The following is a 19,157-nucleotide window of genomic DNA, read 5'->3' on the forward strand; positions in this document are numbered from 1 at the left end:
CGGCCCCTGTCAATACATGTATCTACAGGGTGATTCCATGATGATGTTACAAACTTTCTAGGATGACGGAGAGGGATAAATGTATCAATTTGAGATGAGTGTCCGTGTCCTGAAAACGAACGAGTCGAAAGTTATAGGTGAAAACCTTTCTGATACCTCTGACAGTGGAGTGCATGTAATTGTACTGTTGTTGCTGAGATGGTAGTTTAGGCAACTTTCAGAGCTGGTAGTACGGACCAAAATAAGAAGAAATATTTAGCAAACATGGTCTCTAAAATGCATGAGTTAAGAGCTGGAGCACTTGTTGAGTAGTGGAGATGTGTTTCACAGTAGGTGTAAGTAGCCTGTTTAGGTTTATTATATTGGTAACGCCACGTAGCGCTCTGTATGAAAATCGCTGGCTGTGCTGTGTGCAGTCTGTGGCTGGTTGGCGGAGTTTTGAAATTTGTAAGAATGGATGTCACGAACTGCTATATAAATTATGACTATTAAGGTAAATACATTGTTTGTTCTCTATCAAAATCTTTCATTTGCTAACTATGCCTATCTGTAGTTAGTGCCTTCAGTAGTTCGAATCTTTTATTTAGCTGCCAGTAGTGGCGCTCGCTGCCGGCCGCGGTGGCCGAGCGGTTCTGACGCTGCAGTCCGGAACCGCGGGACTGCTATGGTCGCAGGTTCGAATTCTGCCTCGGGCATGGGTGTGTGTGATGTCCTTAGGTTAGTTAGGTTTAAGTAGTTCAAAGTTCTAGGGGACTTATGACCCAAGATGTGAGTCCCATAGTGCTCAGAGCCATTTTTTGGCGCTCGCTGTATTGCAGTAGTTCGAGTAACCAAGATTTTTGTGAGGTAAGTGATTTGTCAAACGTATAGGTTAATGTTAGTCAGGGCCATTCTTTTGTAGGGATTTTTGAAAGTCAGACTGCGTTGCTCTAAAAAATATTGTGTGTCAGCTTAAGCACAGTCTTGTATAATTTTTATAAGGGGGCGTTTCATAGGGAAGATGAACAAGTGCTTATAGCTCTTAAGGTATGCATTTTAGAGTCCATGTTTACAGGATATTTTTTCTTGTTTCGGTCCATACTGCTACCTCTGAAAGTCGCCTCCCACTTAATCTCACCAACAACAGCACCAGTACATGTATTCCACTGCTGGAGGTATCAGAACGGTTTTCGCTTATAACTTTCGACTCAGTCGTTTGCGGTACAGGGACCCTTACCTCATATTGATAGATTTATCCTTCTCCATCATCCCAGAAAGTTTGTAACATCATCACGGAGTCACCTGTATATGCCTACTTCCACAGATTTCAGCGCATATAGTTCTGACGCTCTTTAGCGTCGCTGGATAACATTTTCGGACATGAGTTGCCATTCAAAATATTTTATACTCTCTCCCCTTTACAAGTCGTTGAAGTTTCTTATTGGAATTTCCAAACACCCTGTATTGCGTATATCTTCATCATCAGACTACGCACCCCGTAGGAGGGATGGAAATGGTACAAAACACTCACATTAAAAACATTACTTGCCACCGAAAGTGCAACTTGTTTTTAAAAGAAAACTCTTACAGTGGAAGGGTGGCAACTTTATATACTAAAATGACCATTTAAATAAAAACCCATGAAATGCAGTCTCACATAAAATGTACAAACATTCTCCACATTACACATATACCGCCTCTCAAGATGTTAGGCAACATAAAAACATTTTTCAGGAATTCGGCCTTTACACCTTAAGCAATAAATTCGTTAACACCGAATCCGACAAACATGACAGAGGCAGCTATTAACGTATGGCAGATCGACACAGACAGACAGACACTGCCTGAATAACAAATGCGGACGAGAGACAGACGAGCAAGCTGGGGACGAGAGACTGACCAAGAAAACCAGTAGAATTTAACACGAATCATTTAACTTCTAACAAACTGCGATGTCTGGCGAAGACCTGGCGCAGCATCCCCAAAACGCTCTCCCGATCCATCCGCTGCCAGTGGCTTCAACGGACGCAGGAAGGCACGCCATCTCCCGTGTCACGGCGTCGCAGCTCGCCCCGACCTGACCGATGTCATGGGTTGACTGCTGTTGCTCTCATGTCGGCCGCGAAGCCACTACCCTGCGCTATACGGCGCGACCCACTGGACTCACGTGGCGACTTCACATGCGCCGACGCTCAAGTCATCTTGTGTCCCCGACCAACCGATCGATCTAACCGCCAATGACCATTGCCTGAACAAACTCTGAGCAGACTGGCGGCCTAACACATACTAGCACTCCGGACGACAGACAGACACTGACTACCCCACACTGACCCGGCTGACCAACTGACCAGACTCGCCGCCTAGCGAGTTTTTTTTTCCTTTATTGAATTTGAATTCCCCCCGAAGCGGGCGGGCTGGCAGCAGCTTAGTACGCTGCTCTAAAGCCTACAGACTTTTTAAAAACGTAAGAAGAAAAGAAACAAGAAAAACAGGCGATAAAACGGTGACTTAAATTGTAAAACGGCGGAAAATTGTGGAAAGTTAAAACATAAAGCAAAGGGGTTGGCAATGTTAATAAAATACACAGGAATCAGACAAGTAACATAGTAGACAATCTGGTGTCTGTTCGCAAGAAATAAAAAAATCACACCCAGCGACAGTATGATAGCCGTTCGCAACACTTCCCAAAAGACACACAACATGGAACACTCACTGTAAAACACTGCACGAAAATGTCGCCACAAAGATGACACTCCCTTGCCAAGGGCAGATGGGGGGGGGGGGACCTGGATGAGGGGGAAAACAAGGAGGGAGGAGAGGAAAAAACGAAAGGAGGAGGGGGAACGAAAGGAGGGAGAGGACTCAGAAGGGGGGGGGGGGCAGGGGCAGGGCAGACTTGAGAGGGAATGGGAAAAGGCAGAGGAAGGAAATGCAAAAGGACTCGGGGGAGAGAAGGGGGCAGAGAGAGGGTAGGTGGGGAAAAAGGAGGATGGAAGGGGGGGAGAGGGAGCCCGGGAAAGGACAGAGGAAAGGAGGGGGAGTGAGGATCAGAGTTGATAAGAGGGATAAGTGGAAGGAGAGAGGGCATCATCCAGGAGGGGGAGTTGATGGAAGCCACCTTGGGAATGGAGATGAAGGGTGTAGAGATGGAGGGTAGGGGGGACACAACAGTGAAGACGTGGCAGGGGGCAGGGATGGGAGAGGAGAGGAGCAACCAGGGGGTAAGGGGGATCAAGGCGGCAGGAGGTGTAGAGTTCGTGGATATGTTTGACCAATAGGAGCAGATGGGGGAAAGGAACGAGGTCATAGAGGATCCGCGTGGGGGTGGGAGGCGTATGCGGAAGGCAAGGCAGAGTGCATGATGTTCAAGGATCTGAAGGGATGTATAGAATTTGGGGGCGGGGGCAGATATCCAGGCGGGACTGGCATAAGAGAGGATAGGACAGATCAAGGATTTGTAGGTGTCCGGCCAGAGAGGAGTTGGATTGGATGGAGTGGAGATGAGGGATCCAGGTGAGGTGACGGTCAATGGTGAGGCCAAGGTAGGTGAGGGTGGGGGTGAGGCGGATGGGCGCTGACGGTAAGGGAGAAATCCAGGAGCCGGAAGGAGCGAGTGGTATGACCTATGATGATTGCCTGGGTCTTGGAAGGACTGATTTTCAGGAGCCACCGGTTACACCATGCAGCAAAAGGTCAAGGTGATTCTGGAGAAGGCGTTGGGACCGATGGAGGTTAGGAGCGAGAGCGAGGAATGCAGTGTCATCGGCATATTGCAAGAGGTGTACTGGAGGTGGGGGGGGGGGGGTTTGGCGCATATCTGCCGTGTACAGGAGGTAGAGGATAGGGGAGAGGACAGAGCACTGGGGCACACATGCAGAAGGGGAGAAGGTGTGGGAATTGGCATTATGGATGGTAACATAGGAGGGGCAGTGGGAGAGGAAGGAGGCCATCAGACGGATGTAGTTGACAGGAAGAACGTAGGTTTGGGGTTGAAACAGGAGACCGGGATGCCAAACACGGTCGTAGGCCTTTTCAAGGTCGAGGGAGACAAAAATATTGGAGCGATGGGAGTTAAGCTGGAGGGAGAGGAGATAAGTGGACGAGTTGGTCATCAGCAGAGAAGGAAGGTCGAAAGCCACATTGGGTGTTGGGGAGGAGATGGTTTTGGCGGAGGTGGTGATGGATGCGCTGGGAAAGGACGGATTCCAAGAGCTTGCTGAACACTGATGTGAGACAGATAGGACGATAGGAAGAGGCATCACATGGAGGCTTGTTGGTTTTGCCTAGCAAGATAATAGCGCCCCTTAAATGCACGTGAACAGGCTACCTTTCCTCTTTATCACCAGATGGAGACACCCAAGATGCGATTGCCACAGCGGCGCTACTGCCAGAAACGGAGGTCGACAGCTTCACACGACGCACTGCAGTGCGCTCTTCAAAACAGCAATTCTCACCACGGCTCAAACCTGCTGAGAACGCGGCTTGCTGAGATTTTTCCAGTTGGAAAGTACTAGTTCGTAGCGTACGATGATGTATCCAGCATTAGAAGGCAAAACGTTAGGTCCAGACATATACATTAGACCACAGTTTAAGGCCCAAGTAGCAAGTTACCAAGGACGAAAATAACGTCCGTGAATGACTGCACTGCATTTTACGTTATTTTATGTTGTCAGGAAGACTTGCAAAATGAAAGTGACCGAAAAGGACCTGAGGGTGGAAGAGGTACTGCAGTGGACGCCATTGCAGTTTGCCGAGGAAACGAACGCCTGGTATTGGGTGGATTTGTTGCTGCAGGCTGGTGTGCCGCAACAGGATCTGACAATTACGAAGAAGAAACTCCGCAACGAAGGAAGTGCCGCCCAAATAATGAGGGCAGCTTGCGAGTCGGGGTACGTGTCCCTGCTGAACTTCGCACTGTCTGTGGACCCGTCGCTGGTGGAGGCGATGCTGGACTCGTACGGCTCGACGGCGCTGCACGTGGCGGCCTCGAATCGGCGCAACGCGGCCGTCAGGATCCTACTGGGCGCCGGGGCCGAGGTGGATGCCACCGACCTGCGGGGGCGGACGGCGCTGCACGCCGCGGCCGAGAACGACGCCATCGCGTCCATCCACGTGCTGCTCGAGCACGGCGCCAACGTCTGCGCCAAGGACTGCGACGGAAAGACGGCGACGCTCCTGGCCCAGGAGTGCGGCCACGCTGCCGCGGCCAACACCCTCGACCTGAGCGGCTGCATGCAGTGGTCCATGCGCAAGCTCATCATCGCGGCCGAGGCGGGCAACGTGGAAGCCGTCCGCCAGATGCTGCCGGCCGTGAAGACGGTGGTGAAGCCTGGCGAGTGGCCGCACCTGCACTGGGCGACGCTCAACGGCAGCGCGACGGTGGTGCGCACGCTGCTGGCCGCGGGCCTCGACCCCAACGGCAGCGACCGGCACGGCAACACCGCGCTGCACGTGGCGGCGGCGCGCGGCCGGCCCGCCACCACGGCGGCGCTCGTCGACGCGGGCGCCCACCTGGACGCGGCCGACTCGAGCGGCTCCACGGCGCTGCACTACGCGGTGCGCACCGACAACGTGCCGGTGGCGCGGCTGCTGCTGGCGGCGGGGGCCGCGCCGGACCCGCGCGACGACCAGGGCCAGACGCCGCTGCACCGCGCCGTCGCCAGGGGCTCCGCCGCCGCCGTCGCGGCGCTGCTGCACGCCGGCGCCAGCCCCGACGTCGCCGACGCCGCTGGCCGGACGCCCGCCGACCTCGCGCGCCAGCTCGGCTACAAGGACGTCCTCAGGTGCCTGAGGCTCGCACCGCACTGACCACGTGCGCGCTCTTCCGCCTCTTGTCTACAGAAATAAACGAGGCGTTGCACACATGGATGAAGCTGTTCTTTACCTCCCTTTCCTATCCACCACTGGATCGTAAGGTCCACTGTGGCTTCTGTCCACCTACTGCCTGATCCACAAACATATCTCTTCCTCTTGAGTGAAACTGTAACATTCCATGAGATAATCGTTCTTTAGATATCCACTGTACGTAATTCCTTCATTTCTGTGATCTGTTAACATTTATTCTACATTTATACTATATGTACTGCAGTTACTTCCCCCATCATTGTTTCACTTGTGAACTGTGCAAGGGAAAACCAGCTGTTCATCGGCCTCCGTACCACTTGGAGTAACTAGATTTACTTTCGTGGTCCTTTCGGAAGTTGTGTGTAGGAGGAACGAATATGTTGTTTCACCCTTTTGTGAACGTATTTTCAGTGGTAAAATACACTGTAATGTACAACTTCTCTCTTCTAACGTTTTCCACTGGAGTTTGATGAGTGTCTCTGCGACGCTTTCGCGATTACTCAATTTACCTCTGACGAAACATGTTGCTCATCCTCGAATCTTCTCTGTTTCGTTCACCAGTTCAACCGGTGTCGATTCTGGATTGAAGAGGAATACTCAAGTATCAGTCGACCGAAGGTTTTTTTAAGTTACCCCCTTTGCGACTGTACTACTTATCCTGAGAATTCTTCCACTGAATGACAGCACGCCATCTGACGGTACTACAATTAGTATTATCTGGGTTCATATTTCCGTGTATCCACACTCGCAGGTATTTAAATCATGCAATGATTTTCAATTAGCGTTAGGTTGTGGTATAGCGAAATAATAATATATATCATCACCAATTTATGTGTGATATTTTAAAGTTATCATTACAGCCGATATACGGGGAATGAGAGAACAGCAACTATGTTGCTCTTTAAAGCAATTCCCATTTCTCATTCAGTCTCATCTGGACATTTTAAATACATGACATATTTCGATATCTCTGGGTCATCTTCTGTCAGCAATCTGTCGTAGCTGTGTCATCCATGCATCCTCAAAATATTGTCCTATACATTACCTACACTGTGAACAGCAAGTTAAATATTACAGTTTAGGCTAGAATTATATTTTCAGGTAGACACATATCAGAGTAGTGAAGTGATCTGAAGACTATCCAGAGAGACAGAAACATACGATCTATTTAAAAATGTGTAGCTGAGACTGAAGAATAAATGAGACTTGTTCTAAATACTTTACAACTACTTGCATTGAGAATCAACTGCCACTCCCTGCATCAAAAGTCACCTGTGACAGTTTGTCTCCTTTATCACTCTGCTTTTGTTTAAAGACAGCTAGAACTGACGCCAAACATACATTTACACAGTGTGATTCAGACTGTTTAATTCAGTTCTGGACGTTGCAAAGAGGATTAGTATAAGAAATTTGGACATACCGGACACCTGGGTGTAAGTGCTGATATTTCTGTTGATGACTGGCAGTGGTGTACTGAACATCATCATCTCAGCTGTTTCGTCATTTGCAGACTATTAATTACAGCCACTACATGGCTTACGTTTTTTACGACGGTTAGTACGTCCAAATACATTGGCAAGATCAGGCCATTAATAGCATTTCCCCCTGCGCAACAAGTCAGGCGTTGAAGCATGGATGCGTGGGCGAAGGACGGTTATTCTGTACTGATAGGTTTGGGCCACCTAGTGCTGCAGTTGAGACCGTGCAGAAATCTTCACTTCGTAATTTTTGTGACGTGTTTATGGGTAGACTCTTCGATGCAGAGAAAAACAGTTAACATACTGATGTTTGTACATATTAAGGTACCACATATGAAAACTTCTGCACTTACACCTGTCACACCCTACATAGCAGCACATGAGTAACTGGAGTTTAGAAGAAAATATTATAGATTACAGAAGCAAATTGTGGAAGCTCGTACTGAGATGACAAATGAAAGATTACCAGAAGGTATGCTCCATTAGTGCCCAGGAATAAGTTGCAGAAAAAAAAAATAACAAGAAGTGTGGCACAGTACTGAAGACATACACTATTCTTGTTCTAGTGAAAATTTGCAGAAGTATCATTCGATTCTAGCCTGCTATCCTGTCCAGTAACAAGCAGTTTTATGTATATACATCTTTTTCTAACACTCGTAACACGTCACTTCAGTGACCAATCTCATGAGTGACACTTGCCAGGATGGGACAGTTCAGGTCCTCTCAGCTGCATTACGTCTAACAAGCTGCTGTCTGACGAAACAAGCAGTAATACTGAGAAACTAGCGGCCGAAGTGGCACGAATTAGAAAGGTATAGCGTCACACTATGTGTTCTTTCGCACAACGTCTCTTCTTAGTCACTCTTATACCGATGTTTCAACCCTGATGCTTCAGTCTTATCCTAGGCTTATTCCTCTACGCTATTTTTCTGCTGTTATTTTTATTACTGCATTTTTTTTTCAGTTTATTCGAATTCCTGTTAAAATTGGGTGGCTTGCCGTGGTCCCACTGTAGAATGAAGGCCCAGATACTACATGTAATTTCTGTCTTACACCTACCATTGTATCTGACAATCTAACTTCAGTGTATTCCAGCCTAAACTGTAATATTTGACTTACTGGTCACAGTGTAGCTAATGTCAAAGTGGGAAAACATTTTAGGGGTGCATGAATGAGACATGAATGGTATAACCTTTCATTTGACAGTCATGTGAAACAGAATTCACACTAGGTCATATTTCGTTATTCTTATTTCTTGGTGGTTTTAGAGGTTCTGCCAAAGATGTGTTATAGCTCTGGCTCTTACGTCAGTTGCTTTTATTCGTTTTGTGTTCACAGACTTCGGTTGTTCTCGGAATTCGCCAGCAGTATTTCGGGAGGCATCATCAGAAGAGGGATGGGAATGGATGGAGGAGAGTGGGACAGAGAGTGTATACATCTATGGTTTGGTTTCCTAGTCTGAAGCTGAACTGATAGGTATGTTTAATATCAAATGTATTCCGTAAGTGTCTGTATTGTGAGACTTCTTTGTTACGATGAAATCACGGCCATATTGTTGACATTTTTGTAGGTAGCATCGGCGATATTTTTTGTGTGCATAGTAGTGGGCATCTTTCTGTCCAGATTAATCTGTGGTGATTCATCCAGTCATGCCTTCTACGTCTGCAAGAATATATTCTAGCAACGGTGAGAACTGCTGTTCTATTCGCACTGCTGTGGACTAATCCCTGTATGCCTCTGATTATGTTTTGTCATCTTCTCTGTTCCTCTGCCTGCTACACGTGGGTATCATAGTAAAGGTATGTGTCTTGGTGATCAGCACACTATGGTCTTTATACTGTCATGTTTTAAAAGTAGTTCATGCCACAGGGTGAAACAAACGTCTACTGATTGTTGTTCCATTGCTGTGCTCTGTTGCGGCGTTATGGGAGGTTTAATTAAACAGGTTTGCCTGCTTGTTATCACTTTTATTCATTCAGATTTCTAATTCTTTCGGGTAACTGTGTGTTCAGCATCAGCTGAAGGCTCGAAAGCATTCCCTCTGTGTTGGAGGTGGTGGTTACGTGCATGTATATGTGAACTGTGGTGGCGGCATTGGTCAGTAGCGCAGACCCATGTGTCTCTTCCAGGGCACGTAATCGAGTATCTCATAGGAGCTGGTAGTTGACTGTGTCGACCATTCTGTGATGAGTTGCTCATAGCTGTATGTATTCAGTCACACGAAATTTAGTTACGTTTCATCTCAGTACAAGGGATACAGTTTGATAAAGCAATACAAGCAGAGATGAGACAAGCAGCTTATTCATCTGCATTAATTTCTCACAGAAAAAGAAATATCACTGGAGGCCACAGAAATCCAAAATCCATATGGTAACTGAAAACGAGCGTACGTCTTACATAAAAACATTTCATTTGTGGCAGTTCACTGAAGAACAATGGATTGGTAGTTGCATTATATTATTAAGTGTTTGTCTTTGATTACCAACATTCGGGTACTGAATGTGCTTATGTGGGATGTTGAAGGGTTAGCTTTTTCATTAAACTGTTTGCCTCCACTTTCATCTGATATTTCCACACAAACACCCGCCTTCTTATTTTACCTGGCGTTGTAAGCGAGTATAACAATAACAGTGTGTGCAATTTAAGACCTAACGGCTTACGCAGTGCTTGCCAGCTTTGTTATGTGCCACAAAGAGAACTAGGATATTTGTGTTTCTTAATGTAAACAGCTGCCATCTACAAACTGTCAGCAACCTGGATTTGCATGAGTTTTGTTTGCCTGTAGACATCGAAACCTTGACAGTACACATAGCACCCTTGTACTGAGACCCATATTGGATAATAACCCAGTGGCAGTGGCAGCGCAACGTGCGTAATAAGCGAAATGCTGGGAATATTGTCCAGCTGTGACGATGTCTGTTAAAGCAATTAACATGGTGAAAATTTTATGAGCTTCTGAAACTAAACAATTATTTTTTTGTAAGGCGCATGTGTAACTATTGGCCTTCTTAGCTACGAAGCATTTCGTGCTTACCCATTGTTAACATGCTGAAACTTACTAAATAAAAAAATAAAAAAGTTGTTTCTTTTATTTTTCTGAATTTTTTTCTACCTCTGCTGATGGAAACCAGTGTATGTGATTGTCAATTGGCCAAAGCTCTTCCCTTTGGTCATAAAGACCTTGGATTCCGCTGCAGCGTAAAGGGACTGGGTATCACCAACCAGCAAAAGTAAGTTAAAATATCATATGCGACTACCTTTTAATAATTCTCCACAAAATAAACTCATTTCCTTGTACCTTGTCGTAAACACATGTATGAAATGTGAGTATTCGTTATTTAACAGTTATTTGTCAGTATTATCCGTAATATAGAAAGATATCAGTGAATTCTGTGCGCTAACCAAGAATATTCTTAGTTCAGAAAAGAACGGTCAAGTAGATCTGCAGAGGCAGCTGGCGAACTTTATGTGTAGGCCGTTTTGTTTTATAATACGTAGTGGACCATCCTCGTAAGTATATTTTATCATGGGATTTATAGATGATAGTACTGATCGATTTAGAAAACTCTGCAACATTCATTCTGTGATCACTAGACGAAAAAACGATTTCCACTTGGATATCTACATTTTAAATGTTATACGGAAATTTGTGCACTATTCAGCAAGTTATACTTTGACTGAGTTTCTAACAGAACAGAAAAATTGTGATAAACTTCTTGTCTTCAAGTTTAAGTGAAAGGTTTCCTTGCGGCATGTTTTTTCTAGTCTCGACTCGATATCCTCGTTTTAGCTGAGAATTAGCATTGCAATGTGTTACATATTCATATATGCTCTTACATTTTTTCGTGTTTTGTTAGTTAATTAATTCTTGTTTACAAATTTTCTAATCATCGTTGCATGATTAAGCAGCTTTAGCTCACATTGTCCAACCAAACCTGAAATATTAATAAACGAAACTGGAGCTGCATGCCTTCAGCACCTGCGTGAAACGGACCATATATCAAAAGACCAGGAGGACTATCAGCTGGACGTCGTACATCAACTGCAGAATCAACAACGAGCCACAGAAAGAAGAATTTTTCGTCCCGTGCTGTTTCATGTAGTTGGGCTGGGTCCCTGTGTTCCATGGAAATCAGGAATTTTCAAAGGCAGCTAAATAGATAGAACATAACTGATGTTTAGAGCAGATGCAAATGGAATTTTTAGAAGAAGGGAAAGGAAGTATTAGTGTTAAATGTCATACTGACGGCGTGGTCATTAGAGATATGGCAGAAGCTTGGATTTTGAAAGGGTGAGGATTGTAATCTGTCACCTTCACTTCTAATTACCTAAAATGGCAACTGCTTCAAACAATTTATTGAAACCACAAAAAAAAACCTACATCTGTATGGCTAGGCGTGGATTTGAATCGCAAACTCTCGAACGCGAATTCAGCGTCTTAATTACTGAGCCATGCATATAACGATGAGACTTTTGGCTATGAGATGTTACGGTGTGGTTCAAACACCTAACTGGGAGGTCTGTCATGTATGACCCATGCTGGCACCTTCACTTCGTGAATCATGTTACTTCTTAGAGTATCTTTACAGTGTAATTGCCGTTGAAGAGTGGATGCAGGGTGTAGTGTGTGTGTCTAAGCAGTTGGTGAATGTGCTAGAGAGAAGACGAAACACAGTGTAGGCAGAAACTATTCTCGAGTAGCTAATCGAAATGGATGTCATCCTGTGAATAAGTCACAGCTTGGCTTCGTACAACATGACATAGTAGAGAGATTTGCAGACTACTGTTTCTGGAAATAGCAACGCAAAGAAAAATACATATGATTACAATGAAATTTATTCTAAAGGTTAGGGATACGACAATACACAGGCTGGGGCAATTAAAAATTGGCCTGGAAGAGTGGATACGATTGGACGTGAATGTATTCTTATAGCCACACCCCGTGATGCGCACACCAAGTGTACCCTCCACGTAATCGACATCGGTTCAGAGAGTAGTGCGGGCTGTGTCAGTGTGAGTGGCGCAGTGTAAAGGTCAGTGTGGTTGCGGCCCTAGCTGTCCACCCAGTACACTTGATCTGTCAGTGTGCGATTACTTTGTGTTGGGAGCCCAAAGTCTAAGGTGTATCGCAGCAACCCTCGTAGTTCTCAAGAACTGTAGCAGAGCATTTCGGATGAGATTTCAGCAATTTCAGCAGTCCAGCTTTGACCCGCCTTCAGCAGCTTGCTGACCGAGGCCTAAAAGTGTTAAGAGATGAATGGTGGTCACTTTAAACATCTACTATATTCAGGTTAGTACTGTCCTTCCTTTTCTGTATAATTTGTACCATGGAACTCTGTTCTCTGGGAACTTTTATTTGTCTCACCATGTGCTAACGATTGGAATTACAGAACTATACTTGCACTTTGAGGAGAGAATTCAGTACGGTATGAAGCGGCCACTTGCTTACTTGCTCCAAGCGGAGCCCCTGGACATCGTGGCATGGAATCAAATAGGATGTGCTGCTGGGGGATATATAGTTCGTAGTCGTGTCTACAAAGCACAGACAGTGGTTTCATGATGATCAAAACCGACAGACCATGCCCCACACATGTTTAATGGGTGGTATGTCAAGCGAACGTTCAGGCCAGGAAAGCATGGTACCTGTCGTTCTTCGAAAGCTTCTACATTCCTCGCTACATGCGGCAGGGCATTGTCCTGTTCAAGTGTGGCACGTTGAATAGCCTGCAGCAGGTTAGTTCCTCCGGCTCTAAAGCCTCCCTGATGTAGCGATTGCTGTTAATTTTCCCCCTAGTACGTAGGAGGCGACGTCACATCTTATAGCCAAACCGTCACACTTGACGCTTACACAATCATTATTTCGGCTTCAAACTGCCATCATCAAATGTTTTAAGTTGTAAGAGGTCCATGACTAAGGAATGTATTTCTAGCGCACTCGAGCAGATGTAATTTCGGTGGATTGCTCACGCGCTGCCTGCGATATGTATGCTACAATAGAATCGCAGACCAGAGAGCAGTGTCGGCAGCTGTAGTAGTTGTAGCTCCGGCAGCAGTAGTAGTAGTAGCTCGCGGTCGGGCGGTTGGTATAAGGTAAAAGCAGCCGCGTGAATATGCAATTTGTAACAACTGATTTTGTACTATTGTTATATCAAGCCCCATGTAAATGTTTAAAAAAATCTTTTAATAATAATCTTTCTTATAAAAATAACTTTTGACAATCATTCATCTGAATTTAAAGATTTTACTAATTTCTGCTATCCATGGTCATCCCGATTATCATAAAATCAGTTGTTTCTTTTTATACATGACAAATCTAGCGGCCAGCATTGCACTGGGCTATGACAGTAAAATTTCTTATAGGAATATATGCGTTATCCGGCGATTTCATTGAGGTAAGAATTTTCAATTGATTCAGAATGCTCTTTCAGGGGTCATGACGCAGCACTGCTGGTGTCCAAAATTTACTAGTTTAAATTCACAGTCAGTTAATTATTGAAAGGTTATATGTGAGCCACAATTTTATTGAGAGCTTAGTCGTGCTTTTATTTCGAAGTTGAGGAAATAAATCGTTGATAGGTTATACTAAATGTGAGTGTTATATTTATTTAAAATGTTGGGAGGTTACAAAGTGTTATACAGCGCCTAAGATCACATACTGTATAACACTTAAAACACTTGGTAATGGCACTTTGAAGCCGGAATCATGATTGTGTAAGTGTAAATGTAACACTGTCAATAAACAACAGTCTAATGGTGGTACTGACTTTAAAGAACTATGTTATGACTGTGGCCCCGCATTATGAAAAAAAAATTATTAAAGTCACACTTGACTTTTGCACGATTACCGCTCAGCTATGCGGTCTGCGTGACTGCGTTTACCACTGTGGTGAGTAATACGTAAGCGGTCATGCTTGTATGACCTGTTGAAACTGGAGTCGTCCAAGAGCACCATATTTCGCCATTCAGCACGCGAGCGAAGGCGTTCATGTGCCCTTCTCAGTCTTAACAGAAACTGGTGAAGATTACCATCATTTGTTGGTTTTTTCTCGAATTCATTGACTGCACCTTCACCAGGACAATTTGTAACCAATCTGCATTACAATATGGCGTAATACAACTTCTCTGACTCGTACTGTGACAGCTAATTTAGTTAAGAGTTGCTTCTCTCATTAGCGTGGATATCACTGGAAATTTTCGGTGATTAATTTACGCTGCTTGCTGATACATGTGACACCACTATGTGTGTACCAGTCGACAAGGAATTTGATGGTTGTGGATAATTATGAGCAAGAAAGTAATATTTTATATCAAACGTTAGTATCTGGTGAAATATGAAGGGAATACATAATCCACTATTAGCTCACTCCTCCTCGCAACCCTTCCTCTTTGTCACCACTGGTTCCCAGAAATGAACGCTGGCCAACGCGTTTATCACTTGAGTGAAGTCGATAGGCGGACCTAATCAGGCGCCGATTGTAGCTCACGTACTTACTATCATCAACCTAATCAATCAAAATATCGAGTGAATCTCTGCAAGAGCTTATCGCGTGAAAAACTAAAGCAAAGGGGCCTTATGGTTTTGTTAAAATTAACCTCCTCTTAAAGATATCACACCACACAAATCGCGGCTTCAACTTATTCTTTGACTTTGGGGAAGAGATCTACAGGAGGATCCATCGGAATTATAACTTTCCATAAATTTTAAATCAATGTCGTCTTCTGTAAAATCTTCTATATTTAATCGTCTTCTCTGCTTGCCCGCCGCTTTACCTTTACGTTTTGATCCACCAACGAAACTTCTGTTTCTCTCTCTCGCTCTCTCTTACCCACCCACACACACGCACGCACACACACACACACACACACACACACACACACACACACACACACACACACACACACAAACAGACAAACAAGACACATACATTTCTTATGAAATATGAAATTCGTTTCCTCCCTCCCCCACTTCCCTTCTTTTTTCTGTAGGCTACCGATCTCAACAATTTTCCTCAATTGTCCTTCTCTTAAAACACTTCTTGATGACTTCGATTTTTGTAACTGTCAGCGTTTTACGGCTATTTTCTAAACTGACACTCCGAAAAGGCGCCTTCTTAAGAGCACCTGTTGTTTATTCTGCGCTCCAGTAACTTTTAGACTACAAAACGCGACGTAATGTGTCCTTATTTCCAGTTAGTGGCCTTAACACCCATTTCGAAAGCAAAATAATAAACACTACATGATTTATGCACAAAATGTACTATTAGCAGATTAAAGTGGTGACGACTGACTCTTATGTTATTGCCGAAAATATTTTTTTATTTACTTTATTTTAAATTGATACAGTCACTGAAATAGTTAAGTATTGTTACTACTATCATTATATATGCACTCAACATCAAATCCAGGTTCAGTGCTTTGTCGTGTTAGCTGTATTTTATGGATCATCTTACATGTTTCTCAGCCTGTTCACAATCGTTTCAAACGTGGGAAAAGGAAACCAAGAACAACTGAAATTCAGCAACTAGCGACACACTTTCTGGGAACCAAAACATGAGTATCTCCATCAGTGAGAAACGAAAAGAGATGTTTTCAGTCGCGATGAAGGCGACCACCAATTAAGTCCAAGAAGATGAGCTTTGACGGTTGCTTTGGTAGACGTTTGCCTTATATAAACCAGTTAAAAATTAACGTTGTTTGCAAGAATTATTAATATGTGTATGTCGGGAGCAGTTACTTCGTTTTACATAATGCAACATTTTGACAAAAAATGGAGAACGCCACTATTAAAAGCGAGAAAGGCATTTACTCTAACAATACTGCGTTAATAGTACGGAATGGGTTATTATAATCTGATGTAACATCTCAGTTATGAATATTAATGCTCTTTACATGATACCGGAGAAATCTGTAACATTCATAAGCATCAAGTGTAATCAAGGGTCCAAAATGTTTGTGGGTGTTTATCAATGGGGGAACGTGGCATATGTTTTCTGGGGAGTCTCCATATTTTTTGAAAATGATTACCTTTCGTTTATAATCTTTTATGAACACCGCCCGTGTAATAAAGGGCTTTGCTGTGATAAAGTATACTGATATTTCAAGGATAACTTAGGGCTTCCCCAGGTCAGTCGTTAACACGGTTGAACTAAACGCAAGAGAAACACATTCAAACCCAGATCCAAATGTTCTTGGATGGACCCACAAGACATATTTTTCCGAGGTGGACTCAGTCTGAAATGAGTACCAGGAACAACCCTGACGCCACACTGACCGTGTCCGCCCACACAAAGGTATCTGTTTCATGCCCTGGCCCTCAATTGCTGTGGCATTAGTGATTTTGAGTTTTAAGTAAAGGTTACTGTAATGAATAGTCTCAACATACGGAATTATAACATTAATTGATTCTTTCTTTATTAAATTATTAATTTGATTTTCAGCCTTTAATTCAGTCGTAAAATGGCAGTTAGCTCTGTAATTTTCAAATATTCTATACTTTAAATAATTTACATCCACAATGATTGCAAGAGGCAATGATATTATCAACATGTTACTATAAGAAAATAACATATTTATGCAAATGAAAATGAAAAAGTTACATAAATGCAAATAATTTTAATTCTCTCGCAGGAAGATCTATGTTATGATTTTCCTGTAAGCAGAAACTACAAAATAACTATATAAAGGTACCAAATAACAATGTAATGTTTGCTTGTCTTTACCAACGTCTGTCTCTTAGAAAAGCAGAATTCGATCATCATCAATTTGATCGATATGAAAAGCTTCAAGTTGTCATATAAGTTCCAAAAACCTTTGTTTGAAATACACTATTTAGTGAATCGACAGCCACATCAAATATTTCAACAAATATTTGTCTGCACATTTCCATCGGTGTTTGATACGTATGCGGATTATTGCCTTTATAGTAGCGTTTTGGCAGCTTCCTTTTTCTAGACAAAACTGGTTCACCAAATTTCAATTCCTTCGCTTTCCTGATGGTTTCATCCCACAACTAAAAAAAAAGTAACCCTTTGTAAAGCTAAACTTGCAGACAGTTTCCAGCCAAGTTTTGACTTCTCGGTATGGCAATGATTTCTTCTGAAAAGAATAATGAAGTTGTGCAGTCCTGCCGAAAACTAAAAGTAACAATTTCAGGAAAATAAGAAATCTGAATAGATGTAAAACTTCCTGGGAGATCAAAACTACACAGTTATGATCTGACCGAGACTCGAACTCGGGACCTTTCCCTTTCGCGGGCAAGAGCTCTACTGTCTGAGTCACCCATGCATGACTCACGACTCCTCAACTTATTCTTTGAATTTTGGGAAGAGATTTCCGCCAGTACCTCGTCTCCTACCTTCCAAATTACACAGGAAGCTCTCCTGTGAAACTTGCAGAACTAGCACTCCTGGAAACAAGGATATTTCGAAGACATGGCTTTGCCACAGCCTGGGAGATGTTTCCAGAACGAAATTCATTCTGAGTTGATGTAGGTTTGAAAAATATCCACTAGCCTCCCCATTGGCTTCACTTTTCTCTGACAGCTCTTCAAGAAATTTCAAGAGAACGTCACAATTACTTTCCAGCGATTTTAGTGATGAGTACACCACAGACTTAATAGAATCTAACCAGACTCAAGCATTACAAGAATTCCAAAATCTTAAACATGATTGCGATGCAGCAACAGTGTAAATCTGAAGAGGTAGAAAAATCAGCCAACCAGATGCAAATAACCATTGACCATGGTTTCGATATTTGTAAAACTATCTTCTTCATAAGTAGTGGTCCTAAAAACGTATACAGCAGTTACAAAATTATTTTTGCAAACATAACATTATATGAAACGCTAGCCCATTCGTTGCTTATGAAGGAATACTGGGCGAAAAGGAAGGCCAACAAATGTTGATTACGTGTGGTCCTAAGTGATCCATCCGCGAAGAAAAAGAAGAAGAAGAAAAAAATATAATTCTGAGATAAATGTACTCACTTGTTACGTCACATGAAGGCAACTTTCATACTTACTTTATTATAAAATACTGTTGTTCAACACAACCAAGACACAGTTCTCACGCACATGTATTTAGAGCACTCTGCAGCCCAATTTTTCCTGGCCACTTGAGCATGTATATTTGTAGAAGTTGGCCTTAGACTGTGGCATAAGGTACAGTGGAAATATTTTATCCTATGACGCCTATTACAATTTTATGTTGACAGCAGCCTCTATCTGTGGGCACTTGCTAATTAGTATTCTTTCTGAAGTATGATACACGTAATCTGGCGCCATATAACGCCATGGCTTGCAATAATACTTGTGTTATCAATTTAGTTATGGCAAGAGACGCTCGGCTTCATCTAATCTACTGTGCCATCATGTGATGTAATACGTGAGTCATTTACCTCACAAATATTTTTCTATTAATATTTTATTATCTCTGTAAAAATAATTTTGTAACTGGTGTATACATTTTTAGGACCACTACTTCTGAAGAAGATATTTTTACAAATATCGAAACCATGGTCAATCACTAATAAACCTTTATTTGTAACTGGTTGGCTGACTTTTCAATTTCTTCACTACAAGTATGTTTCTTCACAATATTATTAGGACTATATTCGACTGTACTTTAAGAATACAAGCATTAAGAAGCAGTTTTCACCATTGCCATTGCAGTTTATAGATCACCCTTACAAACCACCTTGTGGGGCAGAATGATCTCAGAGTCGCTCAGAGAGTGATTTTCACGCTATCTTCGTTGTGTTCTTGTAGCGACGGAAATAGTACTAGTCTCTGGCGAATGACTTAGAAAGGAAGTTAATTCACGAAGTATTGCTAAAAAGTCTCGCACATAGCAAGTACCT

At 43.4% G+C, this 19,157-nt stretch overlaps 1 protein-coding gene across 1 annotated transcript in view; it reads left to right on the plus strand.

The window, feature by feature from the left end:
- The window catches only part of LOC126329430 (ankyrin repeat domain-containing protein 65-like), a 29,331-nt gene extending 18,939 nt beyond the window's left edge, over window positions 1-10,392 (plus strand). Inside the window, exon 2 of the mRNA XM_049996157.1 lies at window positions 4,326-10,392. Coding sequence (XP_049852114.1) covers window positions 4,615-5,787 — 1,173 coding nt within the window. The 5' untranslated portion in view covers window positions 4,326-4,614 and the 3' untranslated portion in view covers window positions 5,788-10,392. The remainder of the gene's footprint in view (window positions 1-4,325) is intronic.
- The last annotated feature ends 8,765 nt before the right edge of the window (window positions 10,393-19,157 follow it).

The sequence above is a fragment of the Schistocerca gregaria genome, chromosome 2 (assembly GCF_023897955.1).
Source record: "Schistocerca gregaria isolate iqSchGreg1 chromosome 2, iqSchGreg1.2, whole genome shotgun sequence".
Lineage (NCBI taxonomy): Eukaryota > Metazoa > Arthropoda > Insecta > Orthoptera > Acrididae > Schistocerca > Schistocerca gregaria.